This window comes from Podarcis cretensis (genome assembly GCF_951804945.1).
Source record: "Podarcis cretensis genome assembly, chromosome: 14".
In the NCBI taxonomy this organism is placed as follows: domain Eukaryota; kingdom Metazoa; phylum Chordata; class Lepidosauria; order Squamata; family Lacertidae; genus Podarcis; species Podarcis cretensis.
Window position 1 is genome coordinate 30,023,568 of NC_137183.1, and position 27,986 is coordinate 30,051,553.

The window sequence follows — 27,986 nt, forward strand, 5'->3', positions numbered from 1 at the left end:
GCCTGTCGGCAGTAAACACGCGCCGATTGGCTGGGCGCGGTTCGGCGGAGCTGCCGGGTTAGGCTGTCCCGAAGGCAGGCAGGCAGGCAGGTAGGCGGGTGAGCGAGCGAGCGAGCGCGGGGCCGAGGCGCCGGCAGGGAAATAACGGGCGCGCGCCACTGGGCGCGCCCCCCGCCCCTGGAGAGGAAGCGGGACGGGGTGCTCCTACGTAGCACCGTCCCCTCGGGGCTCCGGCTGCAATGGCTGGGGGGGGGGGAGGGGCGGGGAGAATTTCCGCGGGAGCCGCTCCTCCCCCCGCTCCGCGCACAGGAACCTCCGTGGGAGTGGGGAGCTCTCTGCGGACGAGGGGAGGAGCGGGCGCGGGTGGGGTGTGGGGGGCCCGTTTCTCCCCGCTCCTGAGGAGCTTGCTCTCTGCTTGCAGGGATCGGGCTGGGGGCCCCAGTTGTGAACTCTTTCCCCGTATGGCGACGGCGGGCATGGAAAAGTTTCCCTCCGCCTCTCTATCCCACAGGGAGTTCCAAACGAGAGCTGGAAGATCCCTGCTAGGGAAAAGGCAGGACTAGGGAACTGCCCGCCACTAGATGTAGCCATAGTCACAGACTTGGATGGCTTCAAGAGTGGAGGTTTTAATCATCAGAGTTTACTAGCCACTATGGCTAGTTTGCACCTCTGCTGTTGGAGAGCCAATGGGTGTGAGCTTTTGAAGAATAGTCACTGGGAGCCACAGGTGGGGAGCATGGTGTGGGGGCTTCTGCTGCACTCCAGGCATCCTTTGGGGCTTCACATGGAAGCATTTACGGAGCCAGTGTGGGAACCTGGATGCTGGTGCAGATGAGCCCCTTTAGCCTGACCCAGCAGCTGGGCTCTTCTGGGAGAATGAGAAGTGCTGGGTCAATGAGTTCTTCATCCCTGCATGCCACAGTTGAGGCTGTGTCAAGACTGACCTTCGGCCTCTTGGGGAGCAGTCATGGCTGGCAGGTGGCATCAGCACCAGTCACTTTTCCAGCAAGTGCCAATGCAGTCCAAAGTGCGTTTTCTCAGAAGCAGGTTCCAGCCAGCATCTTTTCCTTGGACCTCTGCTTCTCATGCCCAGCACTGACCCACTCTGCTCTCAAGGATCTGTGCCCTTGCAAAGAGGATATTTTAAGCTAAATGTGGGGCTCCTTTAGCTCAAAATGGCCTTTTCCTTATTAAAAATTTTCTGAAGTCTGCGAGAAAAGGGGCAGTCCATTGTTAGGAATTATTAGGGAAGAGCCAGCAAAGCTGTGGTGGTCCCGAGACCCATTTTCTTGTTCTGTGGGAGTGGCGAGGGCAGTTCTGCTTTCCACCCTGCTGTGGCTGCCAGCTTTGCAAGTTGGCATGTCCATGCCTCCCTCTCTGGCCCTGGCATCCATCAGCCTCCTTGGCAGGATGGACAGAGCTGGTATCCTTGTCCAGCCACGCGCCTCTTTTGCGACACTTTGTGCCTGCCATCCTCAGCACTTCCTTCTTTCCTTAGGCTGCCCAGATTGGCGAAGAGCTGGCGGCGTTTGAGGAAGCTGCCTGTGCCCTGCGAGGCTCCCTGGTGGAAGCAGCTGCCAGGCCAAGCGCCGCCTCTGCCTCCTTGATTTAGCCAGCAGCCTGAAACATGCAGCAGTGTAAGACCACCTCGCTGCTTCCTGCAGCGCTGGAGGGTTGGGTGATTCTCCCTCCCAGCTGGCTTCTGCTGCCACAGGGGAGACTCCTCTCCCTGTCCCCTTTTGATTCTGGCTTGCTTGCAGAGCGTGATGGTTGGCCACCCAGTCTGGAATGTCGTCCTGGACGACCACCGTTGAGGGCGACGGCACGACTCCCAAGTTCTTTGTGGGCTCCCGAGATGACGAGGTGGACCTCCCGGGATCAGACATGAAGATGGATGAGATTGACTTCTTTGAGGATGACGAGGAGGAGGAAGAATCAGTAAGGAGCCTCCTTGTGTGGCTGGCATAGGTGCCAATGGGCTCCCTCAACATATGGCTTATGCCTGGGCCTCTGGGATGTGTGTGTGGTGTACAGATGGGAGCCTGTTGCTGTAATCTGAGAGGGAGGAACTTTTGGCTTCCCCAACTAGGCCAATTGCCCTCCTGCACCTGGGGAGGCTGCAGCTCTCTTGAACAGATGCTGTTTGTTGCAAACTGGGGCACTTCTCTGCACTTGGGCAGAGGTTACCCTATTTTGGGGCTTCTGGGGGAAGGAAGATGTGCTTCTTCCACCTTGGTAGTAATCTGCTCTCTTACTCCCAAGGAGTCCCATTTAAGGCAGTGAAACAACTCGGTGCCTATTGTGGAGAAAGCACGTAGAGAGCTCATGTGTCCTCTCCACTTAACTGCTTGTGGATGGGATGTCTCCTTTAAGGCAGGCTCTCCCTTGGGCTACCAGCTGCCTCTTCCATTGGGCAAAGGGGAACCAACCCCCCAGTCTCCCCTTGGAGCGGCTCTTGGAACAGGGTCTGTGCGTTTGTGCGGCCCCTTCTTGGCTTTGTTATCCAGACTTGCTGAAGGCGCTCCTTGATGATGCCGTGGGTGGGCAGTTCCATTCCGTGGCTCTGTGACAATCTCCTGGCATTCCCCTCAGCCTCCGGAGCGGCAGATTGTGGTGGGCATTTGTGCCATGACCAAAAAGTCCAAGTCGAAGCCCATGACACAGATCTTGGAGCGGCTGTGCAAGTTTGAATACATCACGGTGGTGATCATGGGGGAGGACGTCATCCTGAACGAGCCTGTAGAGAACTGGCCGCCCTGCGACTGCCTCATCTCCTTCCACTCCAAAGGTAGGGTGCCTCCCAGGCTGCCACCCCAGCTCCTTCTCTGCCTGGTTCGTGTGGCCCCCGACTGGCCAGCCTCCTCTGAGGACTGCTCCTTTTTCTCTCTTGCAGGCTTCCCGCTGGACAAGGCTGTTGCTTACGCCAAACTCCGCAGCCCTTTTTTGATCAATGACCTCAATATGCAGTATTACATCCAGGACAGGTAGGAATGCGGAGATGCTATGGAGGGGACATTGGTGGCTTAGGATAGGCTGCCTCCTAAGGCAAACTGTTGGATGGATTTAGATGAGTAGGAGAGGTTCTTTATATTTTATCTCACTTGCGTGAGAATGCAGATATCTATTGCAGCTTCAAAGGTCAAGTTCCAGCATGTGTGCAGCCTAAGATAGCCTAGCCTGAGGTCTGGGTAGTGTCTTTCCTGGGCTTCCCTTGCTGCTCCACAGCAGCAGAGAGGGAGGCCTGTCGGGTCATGTCACAGGGGAGAGAGGCTGGCTGGCTGGCTAAGCAGGATGATCTGTGAGACGATCTGCTAAGAAGCAGGGTCTGGCCCTGTAGCATCTTTCAGGTGGTAGCCTTGCTCTCTGGTCCGTGTCCTCTGCAGGCGGGAGGTGTACCGGATCTTGCAGCAGGAGGGAATCGACCTGCCTCGCTATGCAGTGCTCAACCGGGACCCTGACAAGCCGGACGGTGAGTGGCCTGTGAGCGGAGGGTGAAGGTGAGGATGACGACTGCAGAGTCTGATACATGCAGATGGCAAAGGCTCCCTTCTCTTTTCTGAGCATGCAACCTCTGTCAGTGGAGCTGCTTCTGGAGCAGACAGGTGTGGTCTTGAATGCCTTCATGGTCCAAGCACCAGGGGGCTGTTCTGAGCATCCTTCTCTGGCTGGATGCTGCAAGAGAGGTTTGATGGATTGCTGCATCCTCCCGCTGTTGGGGTTGTCCTGAGCTGCCACCCTCCTTGCTCAGGCTCCTCTGGAGATGGTTTGGCTTGTGTCCCTGGAAGCAAGAGGGGTGAGCAGATGCCAAACAGCAGAGCCCTCTTCAGAAGGGCTGGGGAGCTTGCTGTGGCCCTCTGGACATTGTTGTTGCTTGAGGTGCGTGATGGGAATTGGGGTCCAAAGAGACACCTGGAGGTCTGCCCAGGCTCCCCATCTTTGCCCTTAAGAATGAGTGATCCTGAGGCAGCCATTGTCTCCTCCTTGCAGCCAGCCACCCATCCTCCCTGTAGTGATTTCATATTTTTGTTTCATTCCCCTTTTTCCTCTGAGGACCCCAAAGGAATGTCCATCCCCCCCCTGCCCCATTCAGGCCGAGTGAAAGGAGGTCAGTCCAGGCCTTGTTCCACAGCCTAAGTGCTGCACCACCATATATAAAAGCCTGATGATTTTATAATTTTTGTGGTGCCTACATGATTTTATTGCTGTGATTTTTTTAAACGAGCCGGTGATTTACGAAGACTCCTATAAATAAAGCCTCAACTCCGCCTCCTTTGCAGGGCAGAGGCTGGCTTTACCATCTGTATCTCTGTAAGGGGGAAGCAGTGGGACTGCCTGGCTCTGTGGGGAGGGGCAGGGGCTGGAGGGCTTGGGTAGCCTCTCCCACCCCCCACCCCCACAAAAAAACGTGGTTGTGCTTTTGCTGCAGAGTGCAACCTCGTGGAGGGGGAGGACCACGTGGAGGTCAACGGGGCCATTTTCCCCAAGCCCTTTGTGGAGAAGCCGGTCAGTGCTGAGGACCACAATGTCTACATCTACTATCCCACCTCAGCTGGTGGGGGCAGCCAGCGCCTTTTCCGCAAGGTGAGCAGGGTGAGAGGGTAAAGCTGGGAGCCCAGCTGGATTTGGCCTCTTGGTGCTGCAAGAGAGGAAGAGAGAGAGCTTGTCGGATTAGCAGGTGGGATTCCTGGATGCTTACTGTGGTTCTAGGGTGATAGAGGCCCCAGTGGGACTCTGTCCAGAGGTGAAAGGCCACCAGGCCCGCCCCCCCACTCTGTTTTCTGGTGCTGCTGGCCAGAATGGGGTTGGAACAGGGCAGGGCACTTGTTCTGAAGGGCTGACAATTGCCCCTTGACTGGGGAAGGGGAGTTCTGCAGCCCTACCCCCCACCAGCACCTCCACCTCAGACATGCACCCCACTCCCACCGTTTGAATTCCTCGCTTCTTTCAGATTGGGAGCCGCAGCAGCGTCTACTCCCCTGAGAGCAACGTGCGGAAAACTGGCTCGTACATTTACGAGGAGTTCATGCCCACAGACGGCACAGATGTCAAGGTAGGGCCTTGAGGGGAGAGGGGCAGAGACGCCACCTGATCTCGGAGGCTGCGGGGGAAGGACAGGGGTGTAACTTCTCGACTTTGGTGGCTCAGGTGTACACGGTCGGCCCAGACTACGCCCACGCAGAGGCCCGAAAGTCCCCGGCTCTCGATGGGAAGGTGGAACGGGATAGCGAAGGGAAAGAGATCCGCTACCCTGTGATGCTGACGGCTATAGAGAAGCTGGTGGCCCGGAAAGTCTGTGTGGCTTTCAAGGTTGGTGTTGCTTCTCCTGCTGAGGAGTCCCTTGTGTCCTCTGTCTCCGAGGCCTGGGCGTATTGGGGCAGAGCTTTGGAAGAAGGCCCAGCTGAGTAGTAGGGGCCCTGTTCTTCCTCCTCCCTGGCTCCAGCACCTTCTGCTTGAGGTTCCTCAGAGCCACCACCGAGGGCTCCTTAAGCCCTCTTGGGAGGCCTGCCAAAGGGTCATGGTGCTGCTCCTGACCTCAGTGGCTGCAAGCAGGGGGAGGGGGCTGCTCCTTGCACCACTGCCTCCTCCTCCTGCTGCTGCTTGGCTTGGTTCTGCCTGTGGCACCTGCTGAGCACGTTGGCTGCTTTATTATTATTTTTTAATGAATATTTATTAGGATTTTCAATAACAAAACAAAAACAAAAATAGACAAAAAAATGACAAAAATACAAAAATACAAAACTTAAAAACAATTAAAAACACATAGAATTTCAATTGCTTATTTTCCTTTAACTTGTTTCTCAGACCTCCTCACACCTCCCCTTCTTGTATTCCAATTTAAATTATTAGCTCAGCAAATCCTTATTACTTATTTCTCAACTTTACTTAATAATTTATTTTAACATGTTATTATTTTACTTTTTCTCTTTCTTCCATTTCCTTAATTTATTTTTGCAAACCTTATCTTCATTTAATTTAGACCATTTTAGAGACCAGTTTTAACTTATCCAAACTTAAACATCAATGCTTATACATCAGTACTCATTCTTAAACATTTTTCCTAATGTCGACCAAACTTCCCTTCTACGACTTTCCCAATTTTCATACCAATAGCAAAACAATATAAAAACAGAACAAATTATAATTGTATACCCTTTGGATTCCCAGACTCCACCCACCCCTTTCCCGGTTTCAGTCCCCAGCAAGTGTCCATCAGTCTCCACATTGGCTTATTTAACTCTTCCCATGCCCCCCCCCATTTCGCCCCCTGCAGCAGACAGTGTGCGGCTTCGACCTCCTGCGGGCCAACGGCCACTCCTTTGTCTGTGACGTCAACGGCTTCAGTTTTGTGAAGAATTCCATGAAATATTATGACGACTGCGCCAAGATCCTGGGGTGGGTTGCGCTTTGTTGTTCCTGCTTTTCCTTGGGTGGTGTGTTCCTCCCACGTGGGAAGATGGTATGCCCTGGGTGGGGGACCTGCCTGAGGCAGCTACCAGGATGGGAAGGTCCAAAGTGGGTCCCTGACCAGGTCTGGCTCCTCTCTCTCTCCCTGCCAGGAACATTATTATGCGTGAACTGGCTCCCCAGTTCCAGATCCCCTGGTCCATCCCTACGGAGGCAGAGGACATCCCCATCGTGCCCACCACCTCGGGGACAATGTGAGTGTCGTTGGGCTGGGCATTTCTGCTGTGGCTTCTGGGGCATTTTTAGATTTTACTCTTGGCAAGCGTTCTTACTTGCCACTCCTTAGAGCAGCGTTTCTCAACCTGTCGGTTCCCAGATACTGTTGAACTACAACTCCCATCACCCCTAGCTAGCAAGGCCAGAGCTCAGGGATGATGGGAGTTGTAGTCCAACAACATCTGGGGACCCACAAGTTGAGAAAGACTGCCTTAGAGGATGGTGGACTGGCTCTCAGAGCTCTGGCCTTGATTGGAGAGGACGGAGGCCGTTCTTGGGTGGGACTATGTGGAGTGGGGTTGTCCACTGCCCTTCTGTCGCCTCTGGTGGGCAACTGCAGAGCAGGGCTTTTCAAAGCTCGCCATCTTCTTGCGCAGCCTTCAACATATTCTGCACCTTTGCAAGCTTCAAAGCTTTCCTTGCTTGGGGAGGGAGCTTGCCTCTGCTAAGCGTGGCTGTTTTGAGAGTGGGGCAGCCTGAGATTGGTATCTTTTGCCACAGGATGGAGCTGCGCTGTGTGATTGCGGTTATACGGCATGGTGACCGGACCCCCAAGCAGAAGATGAAGATGGAAGTGAAGCACCCCAGGTAAGAAGAGCCCGCCCCCCCCCAGGCTACACTCTGGGTGGGTGTTTGTTTGTGCAGCCTCTTCTCTGAGAGTAGGGCTGGGCGATACCTGGTTTTCAACATCTGTGATTTATCACCAGCTAAACACTGTGATGTACTGATATATCACAGTGCCTGAAATAAGGATGGAGCTACATAGAGAAATTGGTTGGCTTCACGGTTTCCCCCACATTTTGATTTTTGCATAGCATGCAAACACACACATCATCATTTGTAATATATTGCTAGGTCAAAGACTATGAAACCAATATTACGGTATGGGCTTCAGACTGGTTCTGGATTGATATATTGCCCAACCCTAGTCTTTAGTTGGTTTCCCTTAAACGCTTCATCTCCCCTGAGCAGCAGCATAAGCAGCCACTTCATTCTGGACCTTGTCCAGCTCTGCATTTTCCAGCCCTTTCCTTCTCAGACCCTGAACCCTCTCTAACTTTGCTGCCAGGTTCTTTGCGTTGTTTGAGAAGTACGAGGGCTACAAGGCTGGGAAGCTGAAGCTGAAGAAGCCAGAGCAGCTTCAGGTGAGGAGGACTGGGGGCTGGTGGGGCCAGGGACCCTGGGGCACCTTTGCCTTTGCCTTCCTGGCTTGGGCTTTTCTGTGCAGGGGGAACCTGGAGCGGGGACCTCAACACACTGGCCTGGCTGTTTGGGGTTGGCATGTGGGTCTGTGGGGGGTAGGGAGGTGGTGAAGCCAAGGGCCAGGTGTGGGGAGCGCATGGCCCTCTGGGCCCAGAAGATGTGCTTGGCTGCCCTGCCAACCCAGCCAACCCTTTGCCCTGGGCAGGAAGTGCTGGACATCGCCCGCCTGCTGGTGCTGGAGGAGGGAGCTCATGAGGACTCTGAGGCCGAGGAGCAGAAATCCAAGCTGGAGCAGCTCAAAACTGTGCTGGAGATGTGAGAAGAGGGGTGGGTGTGGGTGGGAGCAGGTGGCTTGATGGGCCCCCAGTTTCTGATTTTGAACAAGAGCTCTGGGAGGGTAAGGTCCAGTGGCATCCCCTGCCCTCCCCACTCTCTACTGGGGTGGTTTCCTCTACCTGGCACCCAGCAGTTCATGCCGCCTGGTGGCTGTGCCCTTAGAAGTCCCAGCCCCTTGTGAACCTGTCTGGCACCTCCTCCTCCTCTCAGGATCTCCCTCTTGGCATGCAGCAGTGGGTGGCCTGAGTGGCAAAGGAGGGAGGAAGGGGCCTGGCTTAGCTGGAGTTATCAAGGAAGCCCTTCCAAGCCCCTGTTTCTTCTCTCTCCTCCCGGCAGGTACGGGCACTTCTCTGGCATCAACCGCAAAGTGCAGCTGACCTACCTGCCCCACGGGCGCTCCAAAGCATCCAGCGAAGAGGAAGGCAGGTATCTGGCTCCTGCGGGGGCTGTGGGTGCCTCAAGCCTGGTGCTGGCAGGAGTGGGGGGGCGGGTGGGAGTTTGCACCCTCCCTATGGCTGCCCCTGATGCCACCTTGATTGAGCTGGGCCTTCCATCTCCTGGCCCTGCCCCGCTTCTCTGTGGCAGCGTAGCTGAGCAGGAGGGACTTTCGTTTCTTTGACTTGCTGGAGTGTTGTGGCAGTTAAAAGCATAAGCTGCACAGGGCGACAAGTCCATCGCACGTATTTGCACGTGTTAATTTTACTTAGAGGATTTCTTCCTTGCCTTTTGCCGCAATGTCCCATTGGGTTCCAACAATGTAATATAAATATGGATGAAAGCAGATATAATTATAGGGAGAGCCCCAACAAGTCCAAGTGTTCCAAATGGAACAGAACTGATTCTGCAAGACCTTCACTGTCGGAGGCAAAGAGGTGTAGATGGCAAAAGCTGTGTACGAAGGCACCAGGTGCTCCTCCTTCTCCAAAACTTGGAGGGAGGTAGAACTGCCAATCTTAGCACCTGAGAGGACCTGTAGGCATGGAGGCCGTCTTTCAGACATTTGGGACTTACAGAAGCCCCTTGAATGGAAATGAATTAACAGCCAACGCAGCTGTTTTAACGTAGGGATTATATGAGGTCTAAACAAACCCCAGCCAGTACTTTGGCTGCTGCATTTTGGACCAGTTTAATCATCTTCAGGGACAACCCCACATAGAGTCTATTGCAGTAATCCAGTCAGGAGGTTACCAGAGCATGGATAATCATGGCCAAGTCAACTGTCCCAGAGGGGCTGTAGCTGGTGAGCCAGCCAGAGGTGGAAATAAGCATTCCTGGCCACCAAGGCCACCTGAGCCTCCAGTAACCGTGATCTGGGAGCACCCCCAAGCTATGAGCCTATTACTTCCAAGGGACTGCAGCCCCCTTCAGTGGAAGTCATTGCCCTACCTTCCAGACTCAGGAGCTCTGAACGCAGAACTCCTCCAACACCTCTTTAGGATTTTGAGTGCTCTGTCAACACAGAATGCTTGGCCAGAAGCCATGGCTGGGGCTTTGGGCATGGCTCCTGCGGCCTTCCCCAGCCCATTTCCCAGCAAGCAAGACTGACACCCACTTTGGTCCCTCCTTCCTGGCTGTGGTGGTGGGGAGGCCATAGCGGCTGCTGACCTCCCTCCTGGGGATACGGGGTCTGACTCTTGACTCTCTGCTGCCTCCAGAGGCCCGCAAGGAAGCCTCCCCGTCTCTGCTGCTGGTGCTGAAGTGGGGAGGTGAGCTGACTCCCGCCGGGAGAGTGCAAGCTGAGGAGCTGGGGAGAGCCTTCCGCTGCATGTACCCGGGGGGCCAAGGTGAGGCCAGGCGTGGGGAGCACGGTAGTGTGATGGGAGGGGGAGCCGGGTTTGGCCCGGAGGCCTCCATGCCTCAGCCACTATCCTTTGACCTTGAGGCTCTTCTCCCACCTTCCAGGGGACTATGCTGGCTTCCCAGGATGTGGCCTCCTTCGCCTGCACAGCACTTACCGCCACGACCTCAAGATTTACGCCTCCGATGAGGGCAGAGTCCAGATGACTGCAGCTGCCTTTGCAAAGGTCCTTGCAATCTCTGTCTTCCCAGTGACTGGGGGTGGGGGGGTACCTCTTGACCTGGCTGTATCCTCTTGCAGTGCTGCTGTGTGTGCAGTGGCAGCTGAGCCAAGGCCACCTGGGGATGACTGCTGCTTTTGCCTGCGGCCAGGCCAAGATGGCTTTCGTTCCAAAGGACCAAGCGATGATCTGTGCCGTCCCCTTACCACCACCACCAGCAGCAGCTGCTAATGCCTGTGCCCCATCCCATTTCGCTCTGCAGGGCCTCCTTGCACTGGAGGGGGAGCTGACACCCATCTTGGTCCAGATGGTGAAGAGTGCCAACATGAATGGCCTGCTGGACAGCGACAGTGACTCCCTCAGCAGCTGCCAGCACCGGGTGAAAGCTCGCCTCAGGGAGATCATGCAGAAGGACGCCAACTTTGGGGAGGAGGACTTTGAGAAGGTGAGGAGGACAGGCAGCTAGGCTGGCTGGCTGGCTGGCTGGTTGGTTGGCTGGCAGGAGTCACTGGTAAAGGGGAGGGCAGCTCCCTGGGCCAGGCCAGCTCAAGGCTTTGGCTCTTGCATCAAAGGAAAGAACTTCAGCTTTCATGGGACCTGGTGCTGGCAGTGAGGCTGGGAGTGAGGAGGTATATCCTATCAGCCACTCACTGCCATGCCAATTGGAGTGGGACTTCTGCATCGGTGATTTGGCCAGTGTCCCTTGGCATGATGGGTAGGCAGGTGAGTAGAAGGGCCTTCCAGCAGGCGAACTTCCTGCTCATTAAAACAAACTTCTGGTCCTGATGATGCAGTGGGAGCCTGTCTTCCCCTCTGGAAAGCTTTGGGAAAATGGGCATCAAGGCTGCAGGATCTGGGAGGAGCAAATGTTGGTCATATGGCACCCTGAGCGAGACAAAATTTGCCCCCCCCCCCATATTTCATATTCATTATTTTTTTGGTACAGTTGCTTTTTAAATGGATCTTCTTAGTCGGTATCTGTATAAATACAGATTGTGATTATAATGCATGGGGGGTGGGGGTGAGGGTGGGAAGGGAACCACCTGCACCACCTTAAATCTGTTGTTGATCCAGGGCAGGGTTAGGGGAAAATAACTTTGCATTGTTAGTGGGTTATTTCTAAGGGCGGGGGGGGGGGGACAGCATGTGGTAAAGCAGGGAATTGCACCTCCACTGAAATTAAAAAACAAACAAACCCTCTCTGAATATTAGCTTAGCAGTCTTGAAGCAGGTTTATAAGAAAAAAGGGAGAAAATAAAAGATAAAGCATGCAGCTAGTCCTCAAGAGTGTGGCGTTTCTAAAAGCCATAGGTTACCACTAGAAGCCCAAAGGCATCCAGAGAGGGAGCCAGCACCAGCTGGCGTTTGTGGGGGTAGCTGAGCCAGAGTTTTTGGAGGGGAGGGAATGATTTGCAGAGCCCTCTCCACATTGGGAGGGGGAACTGCTGGCTGGGCTCATGCTTCAGTTCCCCTTTGCTCTGATCCTGCCTTCAGCTGGCGCCCACGGGCAGCATCTCACTCGTCAAGTCCATGAGCATCATCCAGAACCCTGTGGAGATCTGTGACCGGGTCTTTGCCCTGATTGAGAGCCTCACGTCCCAGATACAAAAGCGCCTGGAGGACCCCAAGTCTGCGGGTAGGTAGTGTGCATTGCGTCGTAATAACATTGTGTCGTTTGAAGCTACTGGAAGCATAATAACTGACTCCTTTTGGAAGAAATCGTTGTCCAGGCCCATTGAAATATCATTCAAGCTTTTACTTGCAGAACTTGCTTCATAACAGAATTACAATATCAAATATAGATCCAAAAGGTCCATACATTTTCTTGTGTTGTCCAGCACAGACTCAGAATCTTAGAAATACAGCCGTACCTCGGAAGTTGAATGCCTTGCCAGTCAAACGTTTTGGCTCCCGAATGCCGCAAACCCGGAATTGAGTGTTCCAGTTTGCGAATGTTCTTTGGAACCCAAACATCTAACGCAGGTTCTACGGCTTCCGATTGGCTGCAGGAAGGTCCTGCAGCCAATCGGAAGCCACACCTTGGTTTCTGAACATTTTGGAAGTCGAATGGATTCCGTTCGACTTCTGAGGTACAACTGTAAAAGATAACTTCAAAAATCAAAACGGTGTGTAGGGCAGGTGGATAGCTTGGCAGTTTGTGTTGTGTGTTTGTGTGTGAGCACCTTAGTCCTTCATCGGTCCTTGTGTGAGTGTCCTAACCTTCCCCCCGCTCCGTGGGTGGGATGACTGATGCTGCTTCTGATTCCTCAGACCTGCAGCTGTACCACAGTGAGACGCTCGAGCTGATGCTTCAGCGCTGGAGGAAACTGGAGCAGGATTTCCGCCTGAAGAACCGGCGCTATGACATCAGCAAGATCCCTGACATCTATGACTGCGTCAAGTATGACGTGCAGCACAACGCAGCTCTCAAGCTGGAGGGCACCTCCGAGCTGTTCCGGCTCTCCAAGTCCCTGGCAGATGTTGTCATCCCCCAGGTGAGGCCTGGCCCTGTGAGGGAGGGTGTGGTGGTGGCATGGGGCTTGTGGGTTGCCCTGGGCTGAGTCCCTTCCTGCTTCCCCAGGAATATGGCATTAAGAAACAAGAGAAGCTGGAGATAGCTGTCGGCTTCTGCCTGCCTCTCATCCGGAAGATCCAGCTGGACCTGCAGAGGACCCACGAGGATGAGTCTGTCAACAAGCTGCACCCCCTGTAAGGACCACCCCTTGTATTTTTATACAACTTAAATCTCCTTACTAGTTATAAATAGAAGAGCCACTGAAAGTTGTGACATTCCTTTATCAATTGTTCCCTTGTTTTAATTTTTTTTTAAAATTTTTTTATTGAATTTTCAAATTATAACAACAAATTTTCCACTAATCTTAATTAAACAATTTATATATCCATATTTATCCCCTCCCCACTCTTTGGCTTCCCCCATATTTCCATATTGATTTATTAAACAATTTCTATACCCTGCTGGTTTTACCTCTTACATAGTTGTGAAAGTTTAGTCATAACCTGCCAATGAGTCCAAATCTTTATACTGTCTTTTTATATAGTTTATAAATGGTTCCCACTTATTTTAATGGTTCCCTTGTTTTATTTTTTTCATCTCCTTGATGCAATTCTAATAACTCTTAATAGGTTAACCATTTCTCTTTGCCTGTCAACTCTTTTCTGTAGAAAGCTTCTTGTAGTGAAATTCATTTGGGGGTGGATGGGTGTTTGTGCATAACGCATTTACTTTAACTGTATCGTACCACAGATATCCATGCCATCCAAGCCTTGTCGTGTCCTAATTCCAAAAGTTTCTCAATGTCATCCATTCCTTCATCCATCCTAAGCAACAAGCTACAAAATACATTTTCAAGTCAGGCAAGCCCTATCTTTTCCCCTTTGCGTCTTGCAGAACTTCAGATTTAACTCACGTTTTCCCCTGCCATACAAACGTAGATAAAGATTTTTGCCATTGTTTAAATGGTATATCAGGGGTCAAAACAGATACCGTTTGAAACAAAAAATCTCATTCTAAGCAAGACATTCATCTTTAACACAGAAATCCTGCCTAACTTGACAATTTTAGTTTCTCCCATCTTGATATATCTTGTTTAATTTCAGCCCATGTCTTAACATAATTATTTTGAAACGACGTACAATTCGCATTTGTCATGGTAATACCCAAATACTTTACTTTCTTATTAATTTGAAACCCCGTTTTCTTCATCAAAATCTTTGGGTCTTCAGTTGTCATATTCTTTATTAGCATTTTTCATTTTCTGCTGATTAGCCTTAAAGCATGCTAGTGTACCAAACTCATTTAATTTATCCAGAAAAGTCTCTGCTCCCTGTAGTGGATTTTCCAATACTATCATCAAATCATCAGCAAATGCCTGTAACTTACAAGTTTCTTTTTAAATCTTTGCTCCCCAAATTCTTTCGTCTTGTCTAGTGTCTCTAAACAAAACTTCCAAGACCAAATTGCAGAGTAATGGGGACAGTGATTGCCCTCTTTCCAAAAGACGCCTGTCTTTTTCTCCTTGTGAATCTGCGTTCGCCTCCAAGCCCTCTTGGTGACAGAACTCCCAGAATTGTTGGTGAGCTTTTGGTCCCCTCACTGCTTTGACTGCTCTCCTTCCAGGTACTCGAGGGGAGTCCTGTCTCCGGGGCGCCATGTCCGGACACGCTTGTACTTCACCAGCGAGAGCCACGTCCACTCCCTGCTCAGCATCTTCCGCTATGGGGGCCTCCTGGATGTAAGTGAGCCAGAGCCAGCCATGGTGTTGTGTGTGTGTCTGTTTTGGCCATGGACAGGGGCTGACCCAGGGCTCTCCAGTGCCCTCTGCTGAAGGGGGAACCCTTTGTCTCCTGATAACTCTGGCAGCGCCCTCTGCTGGTGGCTCCAGAGAGTCAGCCTTGAATTTCGTTCAAGAGTCTGGAGGGTGGGCCTGAACTGTCCTCCAAACATGTGGGGGTGGGGGACAGGACACAGGAAGATGCTCCCTGCAGCCTGTTCCTCTGAGCCATCCTTGGAAGACTTGCTCAGTAGTTCACCTCCCTGGTTTGACCCAATAGTCATTGAATATCATTTATAGATGTGCTTTTCAGGTGAACCCTCAAAGCAGTTTACATAGAAATACTTAACCAGTCAGCTTCCATTAAGACTTTATAATGGGAAGGCCAAGGCCAGCTACCAAGGGAAGAGAGCACCTTCTGCCATCCGGGCAAGGGTGTCTTTGGGCAGCTCAGGGGGGCAGTTATGGGAGGAAGAGGCTACTCCATGGACAGTGTGTGTGTGTTGGTGAGTCAAGCCACTTGCTTCTGCTAGACGGTCACCTGGATTTTGGCATGTCCTGAGAATTGATTGGAGCTGATTCATCTGAAAGGGTCCACAGCACAGTGGGTTTTTTGGCCAATGCTAGGAAGAAAAGCTGTGGGCTGCGAAGTCTGCCTTGTGCTGAACCCCTTCAGGAGGGTTTATGCCAAATTCACTGGGGGGAGGAGCGCTAGACCCCTTCCAGGTTCCTTCAAGGCTGAGCCCGCCCCTTCCAGGCCCTTTAATCCTGCCTGCCCCGGTCCTCCTCTTGCCTTTCAGGAATCGAAAGACCCTCAATGGCAGAGGGCCATGGACTACCTGAGCGCCATCTCGGAGCTGAACTACATGACGCAGATTGTCATCATGCTGTACGAGGACAACAACAAGGTGAGGGAGCAGAGGAGGAGGAAGCTGGCGGGTGGTGGTGGGGGGAGGCTGAGTGGCCAAGCCACTGTGACTTCTTCTCCAGCAGAGCCTCACTGCTCTCTTGGCAGGACCCTTCCTCTGAGGAGAGGTTCCACGTGGAGCTGCACTTCAGCCCAGGGGTGAAGGGCTGTGAGGAGGACGGCAGCGCCCCGGCAGGCTCTGGTTTCCGCCCGGCTTCCGCAGAGGTGAGTCCATGGCCTCTGAGGCTGCTTGGAACAAAGCCACTTGTAAGGCAGCTGGTCTGACCCTGTTGCTCCCAGACGGTGCTGGAATGGCCGTCTGCTGGGAAGGTGGAATGAAGGGCAGCTCTGACCTGATCTGGCGCAGAGATCCCTTCTGACTACCAGAGGAGGGAGAGAGAGGGTGGATGCTGCCTGCCTGGGGTGTGTGTCTTGCTCTGCCCTGAGGAAAGAGATTCTGCTACCCATTTTACCTCAGGCTAATGATGGAGGCACATCCGAGTGACTGAAGGTGCCTTGTTTGAGTTCTGCATTATCACAATGATAGTATTACTAGAAAGAAAGTCTCTGTTCTCCCTGGCTGACCTCTTTCCTCACAGTGTGGGGCAGGGGGGAGACTTTCCCAGCCCAAGGGCTCCCTTCCCTCCTGGGCCCACATGCCATTAGTGGGCGGGACCAAAACCTAAGCGGAGGATGCAAATTTCCCCTTCGTACAGTAGGCCCCTTTCTGTACATCTTCACACACAGAGCCTGTTCTGGATACAGGCATGCAAGAGGCAGAAACCCTTGTGCAACACAGGGCCAGTCTGGGCTTGGGGAGCATGCCAGGGGCCAGAGAAAGGGGCCCAGAGGGCCACTGCATTCTACCCCAGGCCTGAGGTTCCCACCTCTGCACCACTGCCTCCAGCCTCCTTTTTGCTGCCTAAAGTTTCCCCTCACTTCCAGTTCTCAGCCCAAGGCAATGCCCTTTACACACCCACCCCCTTGTGCTGCTTTCCTGCAGAAGGAAGCCAAGAAGCCGGAGGAGGGGAGCCTGGAGGAGCTGGCCAAGCCCAAGGCCATTGTGGAGATGGACCAAGCCCAGCACCTCTCCTCTCCGCCCCTGGAACCCATCTACGTCCAGCGGAGATCCCCTCTCATCCGCAACCGCAAGACCGGCTCCATGGAGGTAGAGTAGAGGGGCTAGACACACCGTGTGTGTGTGTGTGTGTGTGTGTGTGTGTGTGTGTGTGAGAGAGAGAGAGAGAGAGAGAGAGAGAGAGAGAGAGAGAGAGAGTAAGTGAGTGTGTGGGGAGAGATGCCTGCCAGGACAATGAAAAATCCACCTGAAAACGAAGACAAGAGAATGCATTGTTCTTTACTTCTACCAAAACATTTGTGCTTATAACCAAAGCTGTTAAGATGCCTGGATGGTGGGTTTGCCTGCATCTTCTAGAGGGAGGATCCCCAGATGTCGTGGCCCAGAAGGAGGGGAGGTGTTTTTTCCCTCCTCCAAGAGCTGCTTCCTCCTCTGCCCCACAACCACTTTCTGTCTCCCAGTTTGTCCCTTGCTGCTGCTGCTGCCCCCGGCCAAGGTGCCAGAGGCCTCCAGAGCCACCTGAGTGCTTGTTTTCCACAGGTGCTGTCTGAATCTTCCTCCAAGGCGGGTGGCTATCGCCTCTTCTCCTACTCGCGGCATTCCTCAGAAGTGAAGCAGAGCGGGTTAGGTAGGAACTTCTCTGTTCTCTCTCTCCCTCTGTTGTCAATCCTGGTGGGTCAGTGGGTGGGACTTCCTGCCTAGGATTTTGTATGTTTTTTTTTTCTCCCAGCCAGATAGGATCTGAGGCTGTCTCTGTAAAGTGCCCCCCTCCCCCTGAGCCTGGGCTGCCTGCCTGAGGCCCTGTGCTCCCTTCCCTTCTCTAGCTGGCCTTTTCTCCTATGGTGCTGCTCTGGGATCTCACAGTCATTTTGAGAGTCCAGGCAAGGAATGTCTCAGGTAGGTAGGCAGGCAGTTTCTGACAGTCAGCAGGAGGGACAGGGAGTCTTGGCCTGAGGGCTAAATGTGGTTTTTCTTTTTTTAAAAAAACCTTTGGGATTTGAGGGGGGGGGCAGAAACACATAAATGGATTTTTACCAGCCCTTCTCGGGTGAAGAAGCAATGGCAGTGGCCACCCTGTGCCCTCCAGCTTTGGCAGGCTGTTTCCCTGGCACATAGGAATGACCCCCTCCCCGCAAAATGAAAGGAGCTATATTCATGTAATGAATGAATATTACATCTTAACGGAAGAACAATAATAGCCCCTGTCTCATTGAAAAAGCCCTGGCGGTGGAGAACCCTACCCCCAAGACACGAGTTGTCTTCCAAATGCCTCGTTCATGTGCAATCACTCAAGAAAAAAAGGCAGGTTCTGATTTAGAGCCCTTTTTCTGAGGCGGGGGCAGATTCGGGGGCTTCCTCACAGGCCCTTCCTTCCCAAAAGAAGGTCGCTGGCCAGGGGACCCCTTCCCATCTCCCCAGAGCCAAAGACAGAGGTGGGAAGAAGGAGCTTCTCCAAGGGCAAAATTGGAGGGTGCAGAGTTTGTGTTTTGTGCCATCTGTTTGAATCCGGGCACTGACCCAGCACCCAGGCCTGCTTAGCTGCACCTCGAGACCATTATTCTCCTTACGTAACAGGCTGCTTGCTAAATCACCTGCACTCTTGGCCTGTAGTCTAAATTAGGGGTGGTGAACACTTCAGCCTGCTCTACCTGGCCTTGCTGGCGGGGGAACATGGCATGTGGTCCAATCACGGTGCTTACCTGAGCCAGTAAAAGCCCACCCACCCCACTCCACACCCAAACCTGTGTTGTGATGCTCCCTCTTGCACCTGCACCTGCCCTTGCTCTGAGCCACAGGGCTCTCTGCCTGGGTGGTGAAGATCAGCCTCTTCCTCTGTCCCTCGGGCTTGGGAGTGTTTTGGTCCGGTCATGGGCTTGTGTGCGGGACCACTGACCATTGCTTCTGGCCACAGCATGTGAGCTGAGAGAAGACGGTGAGGCTTTGAGAAGCTGGAGCAGGCTGGCTGTGCCCTGGGCCGCAGAGGTCTGTCCCTGCTCCTCTGTTTTGTGTTGCCCTTCAGAGCAGATTTAGGAGCTGCAGACCCCCTCTCTGCTTCTTCCTTTGCCACTTGGGGGGACGGGACGGTGGCAATCGGGGGCTGCGGCACCTTTTTGGGCCTCTTCCTGCAAGGGCTGCTCTGCTGCTTTCTGCCCCACTAACCTGGGTTGCCTGAGCTGCATGTGTGTGTGTGGGGGGGTGTTTGTGCACACACATGTGATACTAACAGCCTGCTGGACCTTTTCAGGGTCGCAGTGCACGGGTCTCTTCAGCACCACGGTCCTGGGGGGCTCCTCCAGTGCCCCCAACCTCCAGGATTATGCCCGCAGCCACGGGAAGAAGTTCGCCTCCAGCTTTCTATACAAAGATGGTAGGTGCACCCTCTGAAGACATCCTGAGGCTTGGGGCTGGGCGCTTGGCGGGGAGGCTCCAGGGAAGCTTGGGGGCTGAGCACTCCGAGGAACCCCTTGCCCTCTTGGGTCCTGGGAGAGCAGGGCTGGGAGGAGGCGTCTTCACATCCTGAGGGCCTCTTGCCTGGAGCTGCCTGGTCTCACCAACACCACAGGTTCTCATAAGGACGGAGAAGCAGACTTAGTCACAGCATCCATTAGCAGGGGGATGGAGAGCAGGTTTGAAGCTCTCAGGGATCAGCCTCACTAGTAAAGTACTCCTTCCCCATCCCAGAGCAGGATGGGAGTTGCCTAGCATTGGAGAGAAGCCACAGGTGCCAGGAGTTGTTATGGGCGGCAGTGTGGGGCAGGATGAGCAGCTGGGTTGGCTTTTCAGGTGAAGCAGAACAGGAGACGGGGTTGCCGCTCTGCAAGTCTCTGCCAAACAGCCTGCAGGGATGATTCTCCTCCTCTTCAGTGGCATTTACTGGGTCTCTCTTGGGGTTTATTCCTCTGGCAGCTGCCTTCAGCCTTCATAACAAGGTTGTTATAAAGTCCTGGCAGGGTTTTCACACCAAATAACACCTTCCCTGTTTGAGAGGGGCTTGCTTTCTGCCCCTTGCAGCGAAGAATTCTTCTCGGCTCCAGCCCTGTTGTGACTAGCCTGTCTTGCAAACTGGGCTTGAAGCATGGCTCTCAAATAGTTGGGGAGCTGCTCAAGAACTTTCTGAGCCTCTTCTGGCACTTTCTGGTCCTCATGAGGTCTTTTTGGCTTCTTGCATTTGCTTGGTTGTTGAAAGAGAGAGAGATTCTGCAGCAGTTGTTGAGGCCTGGGTTGGTGTGGCAGAGGAAGGGAAAGCCTGTTTTTGTGGGCTACTAAGGTTGGCCTCTTAGGGGCTGCTCCTAGCACCATGCTGGGGTGATTCTCCACAGGGTTGTGTGGTGGGTGCTTTCTCTTCTTTCCCAACCAGAAGCTTAGGGGTGTCAGTAACGCTGCCTGACCCAACTCAGGGATATTGACAGGTGAAGGAGCTGGGCTGGTGCTGGTCCTTGGCCAGTAGAGTGTTGTGGAGTATTCCTGCACCCTTCATTGTGGCTCTGGACAGGGAGGTTGAAGAAGCAGGGGCTACTGCCTTCCTCCTCCCTTTCTCTCCCATGGGACCCATCTGGGGAGTGCTTGTCTTCGGTCTCCGCTGTTGCGCCGCTGTCCTGTGGTGCCCATTGCCCCTCTGTGTGTGTGTGTCGAACCGTCCCTTGTGCATGTTGCTCCTCCCAGCAACCTCCTGGGGGAGGGCAGTCTAGTGTGGGGTGAGGCCCCTTCCTGCGGTGGGCCTGTGCTTCCAGCAGGGGGCGCCACAAGCAGATGTGCGCCTAACTGACACGATGCTCTCATCTTGTTTCCTCAGAGCTCTTGTCTATGCCAGCTGTAAAGCGGTTTTCTGTGTCATTTGCAAAGCATCCAACTAACGGTACGTTTGCTTCTTAATTTGACACCCCTCCCCGCTCCTCCTGCTCCCTCCACCCTTCCTATGTCTTCCATCCCCGCGTGCATGAGTGGGCAGCTGTGTTGTGCTGTGCTGTCCCCCCCTGCTCCCGCCACTAACCACCCTCTTGGCTCTCCCTTCTGTGTTCTCACAGGGATGGGGCGGGAGCAGAGGGACCCCTCAACACATAAACAGCAGCAGCAGGGAGGGCAAGATGATGCACCTGCCCCCCCCCCAAGCTGGAGTGATGAGAGAGAGCCTATGGGGTACCAGCTGCTCCCCCCTCGCTGTGACCCAGAGTGGGGAGAGAGCCTTGCCCAGTTCCCCCCTCTCTTTAGGCTGCTTGTCTGCTTGCTTGCTTGCTTGCCTGCCTGCCCTCCAGTTCTCCCACCCCCAGGCAACAGGTCTTGCTGGGCAGTGTGGGTTCAGAGGCGGGGAGGTGCCACTCTCTTCTCATGGGGGTCTTTGCCTCTGCCAGGGTGTCTGGCTCTTGCCCGACTGCAGGAGGTCTTGGCTGGCCCTGGGCAGGCTTGGAGGTGTCTGGTGGGTGGAAATTGGGGTGGGGGAAGCTGCCCGCAGCCCCTTGGGGAAGTTTTTCTTTCAGAGTAAAACATACTAATTGCATTAGAGAGCTTTCCAAGTCTTTTCACTTCTGGAAAAGACAGGTTCCTTCTGTTTCTGCTTGCTAAAGTAGAGGGCTGCAAACTCTTTCTAAGCCTCAATCATCTCCCTTTCCTTTGTGCTTATTGTCACTTTCTTCTTTGCTTCCCTCGTCTGTTATTTGCCAGCTAGCAAAAAGTCTTGCTTAGATCACTGGAGGGACTGGTTGGAAGACAGGGCTGGTTATAAACTCCGAGCCTCATATCTGGTGCTTCTGTAGTTCTACAATTTATTCATTTAACAATTGGGCTTTTCGGTTTCTAGGAGTTAAAAGCAGGGTTTTAAAAACCACTGTCTATGGTGCTTGAGTGCATTTCTCCCCTCAGTAGAGTTGATGAATATCCCTGCCTCCCCTGTGGCTGGCTGCCAGTGGAGGGGCACTCCCACATTTTGCTCAGTGGAGTCCTTTGCAGCCCATGTGAGGTTTGAGAATGAGCGTTGGAGGGACTCTGAGGAGGAGGGGCAGCCCAGAGCCGCTGGGGGGCGGCGGGGGGGGGGAGGGACGAGGAGCAAGAGACTCAAAGGCTGTAGGCTTACATGCCCCTTCCTTGCCTGCCGAACAGCAAGGCCAACTTCTCCTCCTGACTGGCTATTTCTGCCTGGGGAGGGTTTCTTCCAAATGGGGGCTCCCCTTAGGCACATCTGGTTGGCCACTGTGGGAAGAGGATGCCAGGCCCTTTGGGTTCTTCTGATGATTTTATGGAAACTGAATTGGTGCTGACCAGACAATGCTTCTGCCAAATGTCTCAAAGGGCCTTTAGGTGCCCAGAAAGTGTTTGCCTGTGTTGTCTCTGAAGTGGGAACAGAGTTTGCTCCATGGCGGGTGGTGCTGGCAGCTGTCCTCCCTCCCCATGCTCTTCCATGATCCAAGCTGGGCTTCCTCCCTCCCCCTGCTCTTCCCCCCTCTGTTGCCTTGGCTTTGGCTCTGCTGTGCCCCTCCCCCACTCACCCTTTGTGGCCCCTCCCCCCAGGTGAGCTGGAAGGCCCCTGCGGGCGGCTGCTGCTGCGCCACTTTTCCTCTGACTTTGCCGCCAGCCAGCCCGCCTCCCTCCTGGATGCCGCCCTGGCACATCACCTCCGCCAGTGCTCCTACCACTTCCGCCTCTTCCGGGACTGGCTGGTCTCTGGCCGGGGGGACCTGGAGAGCCTCGACGGTACGGCATGGCACTGCATGGTGCCTTGGGGGCCTCCTTGGCTGGGCCCTCCCCACCCAGGGGGTCCCTGTGGCTCTGCCTCTTCAGGGGCTGCTTCCCTCCCTCCCCTGCCCAGCTGCCCTTTGCCTGGAGGAGGCCAGCCAGGAAACCTCTTCTCTTGTCCTGCCGATTCTTTCCCCGCTCCTCTTCACTGGGCTACAGCAATGTTAAAACACAACATTAAAAAAAAATCTTAATTCCTGGCTACCTGGAAAGGCTGTGAGCCCTGGTGGGTCTCGCTTGCCCTCTGCCCACCCCCCGTGGAAGCCGGGCGACTGAGGAAGGGCTGCCCCTGCTGCTGCTGTTGCTGCTGCTGCCGCTGCTTCTTTGCATGAGGTTTGGTTTGGCTTCTGGGAGCCCCCCAGGCCCTGGGCGTTGTCTCCCCAGCCAGCCCAGGCTGTTCTGCACCTGGTGCCAAAACCCTTGCAGAGTGTGCATGTGTGGGTGTCAGAATTGTGTTGCATGGGCAAAGCAGCTTCCCTGCCCCACAACCTGCCAAGGGGGAGCAGTGTGGGACTTGAAGGATGGAGGGCTCTTGGGCAGGCCCATAGGCACCCTCCCTTCCTCTTTCCCACCCTGGCGCACAGGCCCAGCCACTCTCTGCATGGCTTTGAGCACTGGGCTGGGCTTTCTTCCCAGGAGGCCAAAGCCTGATTTTAGGGCAAAGCTGCCCAGGTGGCTCTTGACCGGGAACCTGCAGGTGGGGGAGGTTGGCAGCTGCCTGCAAGATGCCTGGCTTGTCTTCCAGAGGAGTCTACTGCTTGGGTCTTTGCAGACCAACACTGCCTAGGAATGGCCTTCTTCCTTCTGTCTGCCTCTGCGTGATGGCCAGGCTGGTTTGAGTTCCACTATCAGGGCAGCTCAGTGGGAAAGAGGGCCAGGCCTCCCCTCCCTTTGGCCTGCGTCTTCTGGGCAGGAGCTTCTCTTCCACTGGCGCTGTTCCCTTCCCGGGGAGAGAAGGCTCACTTGCAGGCTCCTTTCACAACCCTGCCTTGTTTGCAGCACAAGTCCCTGCAGTTTAAAAGCCAGCAGCTCTTTTGGACTGGTGCAAAGCGCCCCCCGAGTGGTGCTCAGCATCCAAGAGAGGAACAGTTTCAGGTTTGTGTATAATTTGCACAGTGGCTTCCTAAGAGTTTCTTGGGTCATAAATGCAGATTTTGCAGCTTCAGAAAATTGGCTCAGCTCTCCTTAAAACGGTCGAATGTTGGTTTGTGATGCCAGAATTGGTTAGCGGATGTTCTGCTGGTTTGACCGACGTGAGGCACTGGAGTCCAGGCTTCCTTGCCTGATGCAGCCCTTTCCCTTCCACGCAGACCCACTGGAGTATTGCTGAGCATTCTGCAGCATCCTCTGCTCAGGTGCTGCAGTGACAAAAGCCACCTCCTGGATGGGGCACCTAAACAGCCTGCAGGTGGGAGGCAGCTCCTGAGCAGCTATTTGCAGACTGTATAGCCCTAAGCCATGAGGGCCTTGACTCCAGAGCTCAGTGCATGGTGGGGCTGGCTGACTGACAAAGGGCGGGGGGCTCTGGACCCCCAACTCCTCTGGGAGTGCAGAGGCCTCTGCCCAGGCTCACTGTTATAAACTCAGAAACGAAAGCTAAATGGCACCTTAAACCTAGGTTAAGGGCACAACAATGGAATGTCTAGGACTGGGTGCATTTTTTCAATAACAAGAATGCAAAGCTGAAAAAGAATGAACTGCAGCTAAAATATTATGATCATTTTTGACATGGTCTGGTCCAGGGGGCAGCAACCCGCGGCTCCGGAGCCGCATGTGGCTCTTTTACACCTTTGCCGTGGTTCCGGGGCGCATACTAGCGAGGGGAGGAGGCACATTGTGTGCCCCGACACTCCCCACTGTTTTAAATGTTGCAATGGTTTTGCGGCTCCCAGGTTTTTTTTCTTCGGTCCAAGTGGCTCTTTTTGTCTTAAAGGTTGCAGACCCCTGGTCTAGTCCTTCCCCTGCCCACCCCCCTAATATTCTTAATAGGGTTTCTTCTCCAGTCTTCAGAGAGTAGCTGGAAGTGGGGATGCAGAAAAAGGTCCCCCTTTCCTTCCAGTCTGCAGTTTTAATCTGAAATCTTAGGCACAGTACTGCACCCAGAGCTCAGAACTGCTCGTGCTAATGAAATTCCCTGTCACAAAATGCGCCTAGAACAATGGGAGTTCCGAACACTGTTCAGGCCCAACCCCTCTGCCCTTCTTATCCCTTCCTGGCCAAGCTTCCCTCCCAGCTTGGAGCAGGCTCTGTGTGGGGCGCAGGCTGCATAGAAGCACGGGTCCTCTAGGGTGGGGGTAGGGGGCGATACTGGAAAGGGAGCAAGGAACCAAGTGTGTGTGTCTGTTGTGTGGAGAACAAAGCGGTGATCTGCTCTAAAATTTTCAGAAATCCTTTGTAAGAAAAGAATGAGCAAACTGTTGTTGATGGGACATTTCAGAAACAGAGTGGCGGGGGCAGGGGCTTCATCCTTCCCTTCCATGGGAACCAGGAGGCAGGAAGCTGAGGTTGGACAGTATATCCCTAACCCTAACGCTCACCCTCTCCCATCTGCTGGAATAGCTCCAGGGTTAGAAATGCCAGTTCACCCAGCAGGGGTAACACAGAACTGGAGACTGAGAATGGCTGCCCAAAGTTTGGGGAGGCTGGGGCTGCCATCACCAGGACCAGTTATGGTGCACCACTAGAGCCCCTGGGCAAACTGGTTTTGAAGTTTGTCTCATCACCTCTAACAGCCCCCTAGGCAAGTCGAGAAGAGCCTTTGGGGGGTCTGTTCAGGGCTCCAGGTGCCAAGGAAGGGCTTTGCCTTCCCCAGGGACAAGGAGGAGCGGCAGCCAGGCAGCGGGAAGGTGGGTTAGGAGAGCTCCAGGTTTTCCTCCCAGCCCCTGCGTGCTTTTGCTTCTGAGATGCTGGGCTGGGTCTGGCCTGCTCTTTGGTGTGTTTTGGGGGCTCCATGCCTGTGGCTTGAGGGGGACGTTGGGCTTATTGTGGGTGTCTGGTGGGGAGGCAGCCGCCACTGGGTTTTCTCCTCTGCAGAGGTCCTTGACGCTGGGTGGGGGGTCTGCTCTGCCTACAGGCTTTGAAGGCTGCTCCATGGTGCCCAGCATCTACCCCTTGGAGACCCTGCACAACTCGCTCTCCCTGCGCCAGGTCAACAGCTTCCTGACGGCCGTCTCCAGGACCTGCAGCACCAGCACTCCCCACCCAGGAGCTGCCCCAGGTACCATCATAGACAGGCAGGTTGGGCACTGTGCTGGGGTCCCGGGTGGCCACCCCCGCAAACTGAGCCCCCTTCTGCCCCAGGGCTTCCCGCAGGGCAGCACCCATGTTTTCCAAAGCAGCTTTGCCCAGCTGTGTAGAAGCAACACATTTCACTGCACACAAAAATAGAATACCCATTTTCTGGGGTGCCACCACCGAAAGGGCACCCCATCTCAGCACAGAGACCCTTTGGTGTCTTGGTATTGCAGCTGCATGAGCTAAGGAGCTGCAGGATATAGGAGAGAAGCCCTTAATCAGCTAAGGAAAGCTTGAGAGTGAAAAAGACATTTATGTTTACTGCGAAGCATGTGATAGATGAGCAGAATTTGGCTAAAATAGGAGAAGTGTGGGGGCTGGCCTGGGCTGGGGCAATACCTGGGGGCTTCGACAGAAGTGGCTTCCTGGTCACCAGGAAAACCCCAGGCCCCTCAAAGGTTAGCTTGAGCAAGGGGCATCTTTGACTCTAAGGTGGGGGTGGGCAGAAGGGGTGGTGCCTAGAAGCAGGCCCTTGCCAGGGGCTCACAGTGTTGTCCTCCTCCTCTGTCCTGCAGCGCTCTTGGAATCCCTGATGGAGAGCCAGGGGCCAGGCGAGGACTTGACACCGCAGCAGATTCTCTCCTCTTCTCTGCCTCTACGCCCCCGCTCAGACAAGCCCCCCTGGTGTAAGTAGGCACGGGGCTTGGGAGGGAGGAGCAGTTTGATGGAATAGACACGGACAAACAGGCAAGGCTGCCCAAGGGGACATTGCAGGTCTTTGGGGTGGGCTTTGTGCCAGCAGGAGGAATCCCAGCCAATGGGAACAGAAGGAACGGGGGCTGGGGGTGGCATCAGCATCAGCTAGGTAGACTGGGCTGGTTGCAAGGTTGCCAGGGGCCCTGAGCCCAGACCTTCCTGGCGCTTGGAGTTGGGCAGGGCAGCACTTCTCTAGTGGGAGGGGGCAAAGCCAGCAGATCTAACCTGCGGGCTGCACAGGATGGGACCCTCACCCTAACTCTGCTTCGGGTAATATGCACCCCACCCCACCCAGATTGTGTGGCTACTATTAGACGCTGCCCTGGGATCCTCCTGGCATTCTTCAGGGTGGGACAGTTGCCAGGCCCTGTGCCCAAAGCTGTGACGGTGCCAAGGAAGGGGTTTACAGGGAGCTTGGGGGGTATTCTTAGCACCTCATTCCCCCCCGTGACCACCTCGTTCTGATTCCCTTGCAGACAGCAGCGGCCCCTCCAGCACCGTCTCCAGCGCAGGCCCTTCGTCGCCCACCTCCTCTGTGGAGAGCTGCCCCCGCTTCAGCTTCGTCTCTCAGACCAGCAAGGAGCGGCTGGCAGGGCCCATGGAGGGGAGCCAGCCGGGCAACAACGGAGCCTTCAGGGAGAAGGGAGAAGAGCAGAGCCTTGCCAGGGAAGCCTCAGCGCAGGAGGAGAAGGAGGAGACAGAGCCTGGTGGGCAGGCAGCCACAACCTTACTGCAGAAGGAACTGGAGGGAGGGGAGGAGGCTGCCTCACCCCAGGAGGAAGAGAAGGTGGTGGCTGTGGTTGTGGGGGAAGAGAGTGAGCAGCTGCCCGCAGCACTGGAGCTGCTGGAAGTCGGGAGCAGCAGAGGTGCAAGGGAAGGGCAGGCAAACGAAGGACGGAGGGAGCTGGACCTGCCAGAGGAGGAGGAGGAAGAGGAGGCGGCAGCAGCGGAAACTGGCTCAGGAGAGGCCACCTGGGAGGAGGCCCTGCTCAGTCCCTTTCTCCCAGTTGGGGAAAGCACTTAGCCAGGAGAGGCCTGCTGCCAACTGAGGCTGGCCAAGTGGGAACCTTTCTTGCCCCTCCAGGAGGCTGCCTGCCTGAGCCAGGGGCCCCATCTTGCTTGGAGTCCACCTGGCGGGGATGGGCTCTGTACCAGCAGAGGTTGGTGCCGTCCCCCACGTCTGGGACATGAACCTCACTGGCCCAGCCAGGATGGCCTTCTTTCTCCAAAGTGTCTGGCTGCAGCTGCGCAGAGTGGGGGGGAACTTGAAGAGACACCCTCCCCCAAGTGGTGTCCCCCTGGCAGTCTGAGTGCGAGAACTGAAGAGGTCTTCCTTGCTGGCGGCAGCGGTGGGGGTGGGGGGCTCTCGGTGGGGGGGAGGTCCTCCAATCCTGCTGGCCATTGCCAGGGTACAAAGCTGCTTTGGAAAAATCAGGTTTTCTTAGAAACACGTGGATGAGATGCCAAATGGTGTACAGTACAGAGTAAATATTTAATATATTATTCGTGCTGGCAGGTAGAGGGGGCTGCTGGGGGTCCCCACTCCCCCACCCCCGCTCCATGGCCAGGCATGTGTCGTCCGTGGTTCAGATGTGTCTGTGTTTCTCTTGCGAGGGATTGTACAGCCGTCCCCTGGAGTCCTCCTTGTGATGCATTTTGTGCATGGAGTAAAACGCCGACACTCCCAAGATGGGTGGCTTGTGTGTGTCTCTTTGGAGGGAGTTGCTTGGGGGTCTCTGGGTGTGCCTTTGTGC

At 54.6% G+C, this 27,986-nt stretch overlaps 1 protein-coding gene across 7 annotated transcripts; it reads left to right on the forward strand.

Moving 5' to 3' along the window:
• Nucleotides 1-27,922, forward strand: PPIP5K1 (diphosphoinositol pentakisphosphate kinase 1). Of its 7 annotated transcripts, none has more exons than XM_079952750.1 (32): nt 1-90; nt 1,499-1,637; nt 1,761-1,938; nt 2,593-2,788; nt 2,894-2,984; nt 3,384-3,469; nt 4,427-4,581; nt 4,949-5,050; nt 5,146-5,307; nt 6,272-6,393; nt 6,558-6,659; nt 7,183-7,269; nt 7,751-7,826; nt 8,090-8,199; nt 8,557-8,642; nt 9,876-10,004; nt 10,123-10,244; nt 10,501-10,683; nt 11,733-11,874; nt 12,510-12,733; nt 12,820-12,947; nt 14,377-14,491; nt 15,331-15,438; nt 15,546-15,662; nt 16,441-16,605; nt 17,056-17,143; nt 18,761-18,883; nt 20,309-20,371; nt 22,018-22,200; nt 25,316-25,459; nt 26,052-26,162; nt 26,709-27,922. In XM_079952750.1, the coding sequence occupies exons 3-32, from the start codon at nt 1,789-1,791 to the stop codon at nt 27,254-27,256; spliced, it is 4,218 nt and encodes a 1,405-aa protein (XP_079808876.1). In that variant the 5' UTR covers nt 1-90; nt 1,499-1,637; nt 1,761-1,788; the 3' UTR covers nt 27,257-27,922. The 7 variants fall into 7 exon arrangements, with proteins under 7 accessions (XP_079808876.1, XP_079808877.1, XP_079808875.1 ...); XM_079952751.1 differs by having other exon boundaries at nt 81-98; XM_079952749.1 differs by lacking the exon at nt 1-90 and having other exon boundaries at nt 386-1,637.
• The last annotated feature ends 64 nt before the right edge of the window (nt 27,923-27,986 follow it).

Excerpts from the sequence above, each read along its gene's own strand:
- PPIP5K1 (XM_079952750.1), top strand. The coding sequence starts at position 1,789 with ATGTCGTCCTGGACGACCACCGTTGAGGGCGACGGCACGACTCCCAAG. Across the intron at positions 8,200-8,556 it reads CTCAAAACTGTGCTGGAGAT|GTACGGGCACTTCTCTGGCA; the intron begins GTGAGAAGAGGG and ends TCCTCCCGGCAG. Across the intron at positions 8,643-9,875 it reads AGCATCCAGCGAAGAGGAAG|AGGCCCGCAAGGAAGCCTCC; the intron begins GCAGGTATCTGG and ends TGCTGCCTCCAG.